This window comes from Gadus macrocephalus, chromosome 12, assembly GCF_031168955.1.
Source record: "Gadus macrocephalus chromosome 12, ASM3116895v1".
Classification (NCBI taxonomy): domain Eukaryota; kingdom Metazoa; phylum Chordata; class Actinopteri; order Gadiformes; family Gadidae; genus Gadus; species Gadus macrocephalus.
Genome location: NC_082393.1, coordinates 4,537,035 through 4,549,957, shown reverse-complemented (window position 1 = coordinate 4,549,957; position 12,923 = coordinate 4,537,035). Strand labels below are relative to the sequence as shown.

General features: G+C 46.3%; 1 protein-coding gene across 1 annotated transcript in view; it reads left to right on the top strand.

The window, feature by feature from the left end:
- The window catches only part of atp13a3 (ATPase 13A3), a 37,791-nt gene that overhangs the window by 5,044 nt on the left and 19,824 nt on the right, over positions 1-12,923 (top strand). The window contains 11 exon segments of the mRNA XM_060067905.1: positions 4,224-4,310; positions 4,640-4,813; positions 5,823-6,041; positions 6,201-6,271; positions 6,700-6,783; positions 8,354-8,423; positions 9,986-10,120; positions 10,350-10,422; positions 11,313-11,444; positions 11,748-11,930; positions 12,305-12,462. Of these exon segments, the coding sequence (XP_059923888.1) occupies positions 4,260-4,310; positions 4,640-4,813; positions 5,823-6,041; positions 6,201-6,271; positions 6,700-6,783; positions 8,354-8,423; positions 9,986-10,120; positions 10,350-10,422; positions 11,313-11,444; positions 11,748-11,930; positions 12,305-12,462 (1,350 nt within the window). The 5' untranslated portion in view covers positions 4,224-4,259.

The following is a 12,923-nucleotide window of genomic DNA, read 5'->3' as shown; positions in this document are numbered from 1 at the left end:
TGGTTGTGTGTGGTTCTTTCTCCCTCGTTCACTTTCTTTTGGTTGTCTCAGACCTGCCAGACAAGTTATTCATTTTGTATTTTACTTATTTGTCAAAGGTAACTTACTGTTATGTCGGCAACAAAATGGAAAGCCAGCTCGCCTTGGGGGTTTACTTTTGTTTGCAAGAGCCTGTAATTATGTGATTTCAGTCGTACTGGTCATCACATGGACTAGGAGCTTACCTGCCCTCTACAGAGGATGGCACTGGCCTCAGAGTTCAATGGGCTTGATGATGCGTGGTTGTTGAGGGCCTTGTTTGTTACAAACCCAAGACGTACAAGGCTACAGCTTTACCCTGCTTTGCTTACCAAAGTCCCCCTTGTATTGTGATGTCGTGCTCCTGGCATTTCCAGCCTCGGTGCATGGGGTGGGGTTGTAGTCTCGAGGGGGGGGGGGGTTGCTGGCTTGCCTCGCACCCAGTGCCTAGCGCCGGCTGGGGGGCTCCCATTGTAAATACAAGGAAGGGCTTGGTCCCAAGCTAAATATCCCACTGTCAAGGAAAGAGTATGACCCCGGTGCGACAGGCCGATAAGATTAGAACAGTGCCAGGAGAGGCACTGTGTGGGTGGCCGATAGGGTGGGAACCCTTGGTGTTACGCAATGTATCGGTATGCAACTCCTTTTATCTAGCAAAACCTTGAATTTACATGAAATCACACTTGAAACAGGCGTTGACAGCAATGCATACATTCCTAGAAAAAACAAGCCCTTATCTAGATTTGCATTGCAACATAGGAACTCCAAATGGGGATTGACCCCGGTTTTTTGACATATTTTCTGGTGTAAGATCACCGCTAGTTGCAGACATATTTTCTGTAAAGGAAGATCAGACTTTTCCCAGGGCAACCCAGACTGTATCCGGCTACCACTGACCCACTGTCACTAGTCATCCTCCTCAGACACGTTGATCTCGGTCAGGCGAGAAAAGGAGTCTTAGGAACCGGATTAAGATCACGCCGACGTTCACAACGTCGCCTCCTTTCTAATCTCATTGTGGAAGCCTCTCCACTGTTTACTACCTCACCCAGGGCTTGGAGTCTGGACGGGTTGGCTTGGGGACAGAAAAGCCCTGCAGTACAAAGTCTATGTTCAGCCCCACAGTCCCAGTCTGAGACCTTTATCGCCCCCCCCCCCTCCTGTTTCTGTCTATTTACTTGTCTCCCACACTCATATAAACCCAGTTGCATGTACTTGCATGTACAAATATATGCATAGTATACACACGCATGCACACATACACACACGCATGCAGATGGACACAAAAGCCTGTGAGCACTCAAAAACACGCGCACGCGTGCGCGCATGCACACACGCACGTTTAAACACACATTTTTTGAAAATTACATACTTTGTCTGCACACACACACACACACACACACACACACACACACACACACACACACACACACACACACACACACACACACACACACACACACACACACACACACACACACACATGCTCCATTGTTCTCAACAGGGTGGCCTGCCAAAAGCCTCTGAGAATTGCTACCCACCTCCCTTAATCTCTTCCTTTGTCCCCCTCTCGCTACTCATTTTTCTCATATTTCCGCCCCTCTCTGTGGCATGCAAGTGTGTGTGTATTCGCGTGCTTACGTGCATACGTGGGCGCACGTGCCAAGGATTTGATGTGGCACTCAAAGCTAAATGGCCTCCTCTGATATTCCCCAGCTGTCTCCGGAGGTATACAGTATGGCACCTGTTGTGATCTTTCCTCCTCCCAGCGAGGGCGACCAGCTCCACTCATTCAGCCTATGAAACCATATCCACTTTTGGACTATGGTTGTCAGGGTGAACTTGAGCACACGTACACTGGTTCTGCCCTCTTTTGGATCTGGGGCCTTGTACGGGCAAGGCCCTGGATCCAAAAGCAGGCCTGCCTACACCGTCAATCAATCAATCAACCAATCAATGACAACTGGTGATCTTTCAAATGAGAAGAAGACGTGTCAAGCTTAACTTCTGATCTGATCTCACTTAGCATATTAAACGGACAGATTGGCATGACAATCGAAAGACTGTGGCCGATATCGGCATACCTGATATGCGGTGACATTGTTGGGGAGGTGCACTGAAGCCTTGGCAGCGGTCTCAGTAGGTGAGGTACAGAGAGACCTATTAAGTAACTCGACGGCTATCTCTTCCAAAAATATCTCCATAGTAGGCTATCTGTGTTCAGGGTTTAAATCCCCCTTAACACTGTCGGCCCTTTTTTCTTGTTTCCCTGGATCATTGGGCCTCTCGATTCGATCGAGACTGTGATTCTGATTTTAGAGGGCTCCCTGAAGCCACAGCAAAGCCACATTGACATCAGAAAAGGGATGAATCCGAATCAATCAATGAAAACTCACCTTGAAGATTTAAGAGGAATGAATATCCAATAATTCTCATTTGTAAGTTTAAAGTACAAAAGTACAGTTGTGGTGGAACCTTACTTGGCTAGGAGGGAAATCTTGTCGGTTCTGTCTAGCTTTAGAGCTGAAATTACCTCATGGCTACTTGCCTTTTATGGTCCCAAACGGCTACATGAATCAGTTTTTCAACCAAGATTTCAAGCCGTTCAATAGATGATTGACTACTTTCCATTTGACGGTAGACAGAACTGCTTCTGTGTGTCATGTTCAACTTCACAAAATTGCCGGCAACTGTACTTTTGTGACGTTGAACGAGTAAATAATAGAACGCAGCACGGAGGCCAGTGACAATGTTACATTTATATTTTACGTTTAGGGCATTAAGCAGACGCTTTTATCCAAAGCGACTTACGTTAAGTACATTTGTCAGAAGAAAGAGAAACAATACATCGCTGTCGGTACAGTATGGATGTTCATCGATCAAGGTGCCAAGCACTAACAATTGTAAGGTTAGCCCATTCCCTGTACACAGCAAGATGGATAGGATAAGATGCTACACAATGCTAATACTATGTTATGGTGGTAACTTTCTTTCTCACATCTGTAACTTGTTCAGTCTCGCTGAACAATCTATATTCCATTTTTGTTTCCTGTCTACCAACGGCTAGACCCCCGTCAAAACACCATTCTGGAAAACAGGATGGCTTTTGCATATAATGTCCACCGGAGTGTCACGTTTCCCTCCCCGCTGATCGGAGCTGGAACTGATAAGTACCCCTGACTACACTGACTGTAGAGTCATTTGTCCCCGGGAATGAATATCGATTGTAACCTTTCACACTAAATCTGAAAGCCAGATGTTAGTGGGCGTAAGTTGTTTTTTTTGTCCAGTGGTAAAGGGGCTCTATACACCCTGTATGTGAGTCGGATGATGGGCAAAATGGCTGTGCAGTTTGAGGGTCAACTTTAGATATACAAGCTCTCGTACCGGACACATTTCTGTTTGAGTGGGCCATGGGAGACAGCATTTTGCATGCCATGTAAATGAATACGATTGATTCATGTTCGAACCGGTACCGGATGTGTCTAATCCAGGTACTCAACCTCCTGGAGGCTGTTTGCGGCTGTGACTGCTGTTGAAATCGAAACACTTAAATATCATGTCCGGAAATTGTCCATCTGTGGATTTGCTTCCCTTTGCACCACTGCTGTTTCAAACCTACTACAATGTTCATCATCTCCGCTCTGTCTGGTCCGTGATTGCTGAACATTGTGTGCATCTGGAAGATGTTCATGTCATTTAGTCTAAGTTAATGAAAAGTTGTAATGTTCAGAACACTTTTATTGCCCGTGGTCAGGCAAATTGTTGTTGCCTTCTGGATAAACAATATTAGAGAACTGATTGTGATAGGTGAAACTGATTTATTCGCTAGCTTAAGCCATGAAAAATCGAACCCTTGCTGTGATTTCTATTGGTGTTGCTGTGATCTGCGTCTGCATCAAATCTTGTAGTGAGAGCGTGAGAGATTACTTGCAGAAACAAGGCCATAATAAAATAGAACTTATGTTTCTGGTGTTTTTAGAGAGCCACAGACCCAGGCCATTGCAAACACACATGATGAAAAATGATCACCGGTCATCTTTTTTTATATATTACCGGGGACACTATAAATGTATCAGCTTGTCCCAGCTTGTTGAGGTCCGGGCTTTGTGAAAATGCTTCCCGGGTCCCAGTTGGAACCGGCTATCGATACCCATCTCTAGTTTAGAACCTGAGCCTGATTATAAGATCCGTCTTGTTGGCAGTGACTCGGAGGGCGGGACTTCGCAAGCGTTGACAGCATGGAGCAGGAACACGTCAAGATCCTCAACAGAGGAGAAGAGGATGAGATGGTAAGGGCGCTTTGTTTCATTTGACCTCCTTCTACATAATCCTAACCTCCTATAAATAACAAAAGGCACTTTTGGAAAAATATAAAACGCAAAAACGAGTTAGTTTTATTTCTTGGTATCCTTTAATGATCATACAAGGACCATACATCTAGCATGGCTGTCCTGTATTCTGTTGTTTTTGTTCCGGCTCTCATAGCCCAAGCTGCCTATCCAAGGTGGGCCCCATCACACGCCTACATCAAATCCAACCTCCTCCTGTCCATGCGCTTGTCGGCCTCCGGTTCTGACCTTTTGACCCCCCCCCCCCCCCCCCCCCCCCGGTCCCCTAGGAGCTGCAGGGCTTCCGCCTGTGCCGCTGGCGCCTGGCCGTGGTGGGCCTGGCCGTGCTGTCCACGGGGGGCTTCCTCCTGCTGCTGCTCTACTGGCTGCCCGAGTGGTGCGTCAGGTCCACCTGCACCCGCACCACCGCGCAGGACGCCCAGGTGGTGCTCCTCCGCAGCACGGTGAGCGAGGCCCCCCCGGGGGTCACTCCGCCGCTGGGGGGGGGGGGGGGGAGGGGAGGGCTGGGGTTGGGTGGAGGTCTGGTTTGATGTGGAGGTCTATTTAATAGTGTTCAGACCCATTTTGCTCCCCTTACATAAACAAGAGAGGTTCCAGACTAATACCCATTTGCGAATTGTTTTTCCCGATGTCAGGCTAAGTCCCACTAGTGTGTGTGTGTGTGTGTGTGTGGGTGGGTGGGCTCCCGGATAGCTCAAAGGGTAAAACATGGGACCTGCACTGCCAAGGTCGGGGGTTCAAATTCCCGTGATAACCCCGTCCCAGTACTTGGACCTGGTCTTCCAAATCCTCATTATAGAGAGTGGGCGTGGCATCTCCTAGAGATTGTCTCGATGACATGTTTCGGTAATTGCTTTTGTCCTAGTCTCCGGAATAGAAAAACCTTTCCGTACTCTCCTGGTCTTCGTTGTCCTGCTCCTTGTCACTATCTTGCTCCTCTTGCTAGGGCTGGGTATTGCCAGGTACCTCATAATTCAATTCAATTTGATTCTTTAGGTCTTGCTTCGATTCGATTTTTGATTTGATATTGATCCAATTGCTTCGATATTGATTCAATAATACGTGCAGTTGACAAAAATACCTAAATATTATTTAGAATTAACCATTTCAAAATGAATTAAATGAATTTGCTTTAACTAGCAAAAGGGGAATACACTATAGTATTGTTTCTGAGCTAAACCTGCAGCATTAAAGTCATAATCATAACATGGACAAATGTAAAAGGGTATGTGTACATTTAGGCGTACTCGCTTCTATATTACAATGACTTACAACAAATAAATCGCAGTGCATTGATGAATCTATATTTTTACCCAGTCCTACCTCTTGCCCACGGGACTGTTCATTGGCAGGCATGGCTCATGGGAAGAACGAGACCTGAAAACGGGACCTGAAATCATGACCCACTCTCGGCCTAAACGCACGCTGTGTTCCTCTACCGCCCTTCCACAGGACGAGTTCCGCCGTTGGTTCCTGGCCAAGGTGCGCGTGATCCTGGCTCCCGGGAGGAGCCCTTTCCACATCCTGGATACCCAGACCACCTCCCCCTCCTCCATCCCCTCCCCCGACAGCCCCACCCCCGCCACGGGGAAAGGACCCCGCCGTCAGACATCCCAGGCCGACCCCAATCAAGAGCTCATCCACAGATATGGCGAATACCAACCCACGCAGGTCTCGTGCACACACGCACTCGCACGCACACTGCCATGTCCGACACGCACGATCGCACGCACATGGCCATGGCTTTGTTTTCGTATGAGATATCACACTTTTAATGGATTCACACGCGCACACACTCCCAAACCAACAGCTCTCCTTTGCTCCCTGCAGATCCGATATTTCACACACCACAGTGCCAAGTACTACTGGAATGGAGAGGCGCAGAACTTTGAGGTTTTAACGTAAGCACCCTGCATATACGCTCGTTGGATTGATTCATTGATTCATTGGCCACCTCCAAGCGGGGCTGGAGTGTCTAAGGAATATCTATCGGTGAATTCAGTGCTGTGTGTATAAATTAAGCACTACATATATCATATGTAGTTGCTGTTAAAGTGAATGGTTATGTTGTTAAACTATTTTACCTGCAAGGTATCAAAGATACTGTATTTTTGCCATCTGTACCATTTTAAATAAATAAATATATATATATATACCGTGTGTGTGTGTGTGTGTGTATCTATATATTTTTTATTATTATACAGATGTTTATTATTGGGTTTCTTTGTTTCATATTTATAGGCGATTCAAGGTATAGAATTAATGGTCAATTGAAATGAGAATGTATAAGGCATATCCCTGATTTCCTCTCTTCCTGGTGCTCTTCCAGAGGCCTGGAGGATCTGCAGGTGAGCTGCTCAGCCTTGCACTCTGAGCACAGCGCTGGGCTGTCCAGGAACCTGCAGGAGTACAGGTAACCCCACCCCCACACCCATACAACCAACCACAGCGGATGTAGGGAGTCTGACATGTGCCCTTCACCGTGGATCTAAAGCCTGTAATCACTAGCCTAATGAGACCACCCTGACTGACAAGTTCAACGTCTGTTTCTCTACGTAAATCGGTCTGGCCTCGATCCCGTCGAAAATCTTTTCTAGTTGAAACGTTAAAAAGCTTGGACCGATCAGCAGTCAGGGGCAGGGCTGGACTGGGACCAAAAAATGGGACTCCGCGCCTCCTTTACGTTTCTTCTCCATTTTTCTGTCAGTTAGTGACGTGACTGATTGACAGCCGAGGCCCAAGGGGCGGGACCTCGGCCCTCTGCTGTGTGTGTGTGTTAGGGCCAGGGCCAGCCCAGAACCAATCATAATGAGTTATGGCCTGGGCCAAAGTTTTATTTAACTTTCAGGTTAAGTTGACAGCCCGCACGGCCAAGAGGGAAGGAACGGACGGACCTCGGCCCTCGGCTGTGTGACATGGCTGGGCCGGGCCGGGTCCATTAAAAAATAAATAAATAAAATAAACCTCAAGTAAACCTCGTCGGCCCAAAAAGGCCTGCCAGCCCACCGGGCATTGCCCGGTACGCCCGATGGCCAGTCCAGCCCTGGTCAGGGGAGGGAGGATCAGTTCAAGCGAACTGGAAGCACTGCATTCTGCCGAACTAACAAAACAATGGCGTCGCCCGAGGAAAGTGTTGCAATCCACGCAATCCAAAAAATTTTGGGTTGGAAATAGACTGATTAACATTCAATGCTTAAAGGTTAGCAGATTCTGCACAGATGGCTTATCTCAGTTGACAAAAATGTTTTTGCTTTACTTCCGACCGGATTCGGTTAAGTTGAAGAGAGCATGAGCAGTACTCTGAGTGGATGGAGAAGTCTGAACTAGATGAAGCTGGAGCTATTTTTGGAAATCAATTGCTCTCCAGCCAATGCATGATTGATAATCATTGTGAAATGCAAATGTGAATATCTGAATGGTCTCACAAGGCTACGTAATCACTGGTCTCAAAGGTCTTTGGTTACAAACTGTTTAACTCAATCATGTTATAAATCATGTACACGAGATTAACGATAGGAAACGGAACAGATGAGACCACAGGCCAACATGAAACATTATGTAGCCTATCTTGTTACACTGATGTTGGTTTAGCCTGCCATAAATGCTGATATGACCTGTCAATTTCCCTGTACATCCATCAGTGAATTAGAAGCCTCAGTTTGCCTGAAACTATCTGCACATTTAATAATATTAGTAAGCAAAATTGAATGGAAATTAAGAAAAATAAATTAATTTCCAATTCATCACCAAAAAGATGGTGTCTTCCTCGCTAACCACTAATAGATGGTGAATGAAACAATTGTTGTTTTCTTATCATTTATAATTCAAAAAGACTTAATCAGAAGGTTTGGCTGTTGACTGACTAGTGTCCTTTCCCCTTGTGCGCCTGTGAGCATTTGTCCTTTCTCCTTGTAAATGTGATGTACCGTTTGTTTACGCCCTTTCTCTGTTTGTAAACCGTTTTACTTGTTTCTCTCTGACAGGAGACTGTTCTTCGGAGTGAATGAAATTGCGGTGAAAGTGCCTTCGGTCTTCAAACTTCTTATCAAAGAGGTGGGGCAGAAAGTAGTACAAACTATTCACTTTGCAGATATTGCACGTGTTCTACTCCGTCTATCAAACATTAAGAGCACGCACTGCTTGGGTTTGGGCAGAAGCGGTCAGCACTATCCGCTGTCTCTAATCTGACGTTGTTTCAAGGGAATACGCCTGACTCAGCATTGCTCCGACAAAGTTCTTGGAAACCTGTTGTGCAAAAGGGAGATGCTACTCTAATATATATGACACTTCCAAATGTTCCTTGTTTGATCAATATGTTACAAATGTAACCAGTTTATCCAGTGGGTTCATGTTTGACTACTGATACTATTGTGAGATAAATACCTGGCTTCCTGGACAGTAGCCCGCAGTCTGCTCCCAGACCAGGCACATTGGCAGATCCATTTCAGACGATGCTTTATGGGATTTATACTTCACTGGTTGCTGCTGATGGCCCAGTACTGCATTGAATCAGAGCTATTTTCCAGAGGCTCTGTATTTTCCATCCCTTTTTTAATATTATGTCCCCTATCATGAGTCCGGATTGAAGCTCTGGAACCGGATATGTAAATAAATACATTTCTTTCCGAGTGGTTTAGGTCCTGTACATGAAGAATTTAAAACGAGAAAAAATAAATAAATCCATCAACCTTGACACCTTTATTATGTATTTCAGTTGGGTCACTCATCCAACAGGGGTCTGTCGTGTTGGTATTTCATTGATGGTTAAAGAAGCTAAAGATCACACATTAACAAAAGATCACTGCGATCACTGTATGCAAGCTTGAACTGTGGATTCAAGCTTGCATACACTTTGCTCGTGTCCGTCACCAGTCAAACATCATAGTTTAGTGTCTTTAAAGTTCGTGTTGGGATTTATAGCTCTTTAGATATGATTTGAGGAACAAAAATAAAATGTGTTTCACTAGTTGGATCATTAGAACAATATTCCCTGATATGGACTTATTCATATAATCATTGCAAACTCTCTGTGGAAAACTGTCAGGGTATTTCACATGTTTATTGGTAGTGAATGACACTTATATCAGACAGGATCCTCCCCGATCAGTACTTTCACTTTCTTTACTCGTAGTAGGTCAAGGGTCAGGGTCCGTCATAAAAAAAAGTTTAATTTCATAATCGACACTGGAGATCTCCTTTTGTTGGTGTTGTGATACTTTGGGGAAAGCCTTGCCCTGAGTTATAAGTTATTGTGTGCAAGGGACAGGGTGCAGGCTTAATTGACCAAGGGCAAGTTTGTTCTGATAGCCACTACATGTGGTACCAATTAAACTAAGAAATTACATTTTCCTGCTCCTTACCATTTCATTCCAGTTCCCTCCCCTATTTTGATATTGGGGCGTTGTCTCGTTTGTATCTGCCTCATTTCCTCTTCTTGCTCTGACTCCTTACACATTTGGTGTGTTATTTTTTTCAATATTTCAGTAAATGATATACAGCAGCAGAGTTCAATACCCATGTCAAACATGTATGATTTTTTTTTAATATCCTTCTTCAATAAGTCTGTTCTCTAATCGGTGTGTGTCTCTCATCTGGTTGCCATTGTCCTAATACAGGTCCTGAATCCGTTCTACATCTTCCAGCTCTTCAGTGTGATCCTGTGGGCTTTCGAAGAGTATTACTACTACGCTGCCACCATCGTGTTCATGTCCTTCATTTCCATAGCTACCTCTCTGTACACCATTAAAAAGGTACAGTCCGAAAATCAACTCTGTAACTACAGCCCAGTGTTTTGTGGGCACGTTAAATAGCACTTCACATGGGCCCTAGTGTGCCATTTCATAAGCAGAACCGCACCCATAGGTCACTTGAACTCTCCAACTGTTGATGGTGTGACTCGGAGGGAGAATGAAACTAAATGAATTCAACCAGGCATCAGGGCTTCATACTGAAAAAGCTCTCCTTGTGTTCTTCTTTCAGCAATACATCACACTCCGCGACATGGTGGCCGCGCACAGTATTGTCCGCATGTCCATTTGCCGCGCCAACAACGGTTTGTCAGCTCTTTCTTTGTGGATTTTGTGTGTGCTTATTGGTTCTGAAACTGCATCACACGCATAAGGTTTTAGCTTGTTCGACCAAACCTGAGAAGGGACAATTCTGTGGTTCTTTTGTAAAAGTGTGTGTGTGTGTGTGTGTGTGTGTGTGTGTGTGTGTGTGTGTGTGTGTGTGTGTGTGTGTGTGTGTGTGTGTGTGTGTGTGTGTGTGTGTGTGTGTGTGTGTGTGTGTGTGTGTGGTGCACTTCTTCCAAAAAATATTTGACCTGCAAGGTATCAAAGATACTGTATGTTTGTTGCGTTTGTGGGCTAGTGGTGTGTGCAGCGCTCTGCTGCAGTAGTCGGTGCATGCCTGATGCCTCAGCACTTCCTGTCCTGCCCAGCGTGTTGTGGGCAATGGGATCTGCTGAACAAGACTCCAGGGTCTTCTCTACCTGGCGCACCACTTCTGCCCTTTCCTCGTGTTTCCTCCCATTCTCCACCTGCACCAACACTGACGTTTATTTTGCGGTGGGCTGACACTGTTATCAGAGATCAGTGTGATACCTCACATTACCGGTCGCTATCAGAGAATGCTCCAGAATCCAGATACAAACAAAATCCGATACCAGAATCGCTAAGAACAAGGTCTTTTTTTAGGTTTTATTTGGTGTTGTTTGCCACATCGATGCCTCCATAAGAGGCTTGGAATGTGGCTTGTTTTCCGAATCGACACGCATGGTGTGTGGTACAGCGTGCCCCCCCCCCCCCCCCTTATCTCTTGCTCAACCACTCTCGTACCAGCCTGTGACGCAGGCGTTCCAACCGACACTTTTGTTTAAAACCGGCGCAAGCAGTGTGAAACTTACCATTGACCCCCCCCCCCCTTTCCCTTCCGCTCCCACAGAGATCGAAGAGGTCATCTCCACCGACGTTGTGCCCGGCGACGTCATCGTCATCCCTAGCAACGGCACCATCATGCCATGTGATGCGGTGCTGGTCACGGGAACATGCATCGTCAATGAGAGCATGCTCACAGGTCAGAGGTCAAGCCAGCTTAGCCTACGTCACCGTGGGGTTTATCATCGACTTTGTTATCTTCCGTTAGAGCCTGTACTTGTCAACTATGCCGATACTCTTGACACGTTTATTTGTATTGGGGGATTAGAGTTAGGGTTTCTGATGAGTCATGGCTAATGATGTCATGCGAGCAGTTATTAAAAGGATTTAAAAAGACTTTCTTATAAAAAAAAAGTGTGTCTGTGTGTGTGTGTGTCATACACAAGCTCTCCTTACACCCTTGACAACGGGGCCCTCCCTTCTCTCGTCCCGGTCTGAACAGGGGAGAGCGTCCCGGTCACCAAGACCAACCTGCCCAACCCGGTGCAGGGCGACCGGGACGCCGAGAAGGACTCTGCCTTCAGCACGGAGGAGCACAAGAGACACACCCTGTTCTGTGGCACACACGTCATCCAGACCCGCTTCTACACCGGCGAGCTCGTCAAGGCGGTGGTGGTCCGCACAGGTTAGTCTGTCGGTGTGTGTGTGTGTGTGTTCTGGAAATGGATTCCATTGAATTTGACACCGAAATACACTTTCTTCTTTCACTCCTAAACCCATTGAAGTTTATCGCTTTTTTTTTACCAAAAAAAGAGCAGATTTGTTACTGTCGTTTTTTGACAGTAACAAATCTGTCAACACTCTGCTAAACATACATTGCCATCGTAAAATACAAACAACTACCACCCCCACTATGTAAACCATTAAACATATGCATGGCACACGTTAAAGATTAAATCCCCCTCTCCAACGAAGACAACCATATCTACACCTGCTGTGACGATCCTCCACATTCGTCTCTTCACCCCCCCCCCCCCCCCCCCCTCACTGTCGTCCCAGGGTTCAGCACGGCCAAGGGCCAGCTGGTGCGCTCCATCCTCTACCCCAAGCCCACGGACTTCAAGCTGTACCACGACGCCTACCTCTTCCTCCTGTGCCTGGTGGGCGTGGCCGCCATCGGCTTCATCTACTCCATCGTCCTGAGCGTCATGAAAGAGGTGAGGCCGCGGAGACACCCAGTGGGGTGCAGCTCGCTCTGCCGGTGCCGCGCTGCACCGACAGAGCTGCCAGGTCGAGGGGTTTGATACCCACTAGCGCTGGTAAAAAATGTACTACAAACCTATTAACGGCGTCGTCAAAGCGGTGTTGAATGTGTCGGTTCGACCAGGAGTGAGCCTTTTCAACGTATCTAATTCGATTTTTTTATTTGCACACAACTTTATTTAAAAGAAAGCAAACGCGATGGAGCTTCACGCATGTCAAAGCAAATTGACGGAGAACGTTTCAGTTTGTATTTTCTGTCTGGCTGAGGGAACAGTGAGTCACTGCCTGTGCTGTGTCACAGCAAAGTCTCCCTTGTAAGAAAATAAAATGGCGTGTCTGGTTGTGGTAGTAAAGGATTTGTATTTCAGTCTCGATATGCATCGGTATTCTTGATATTTGGCGTTTAGTTTGCATG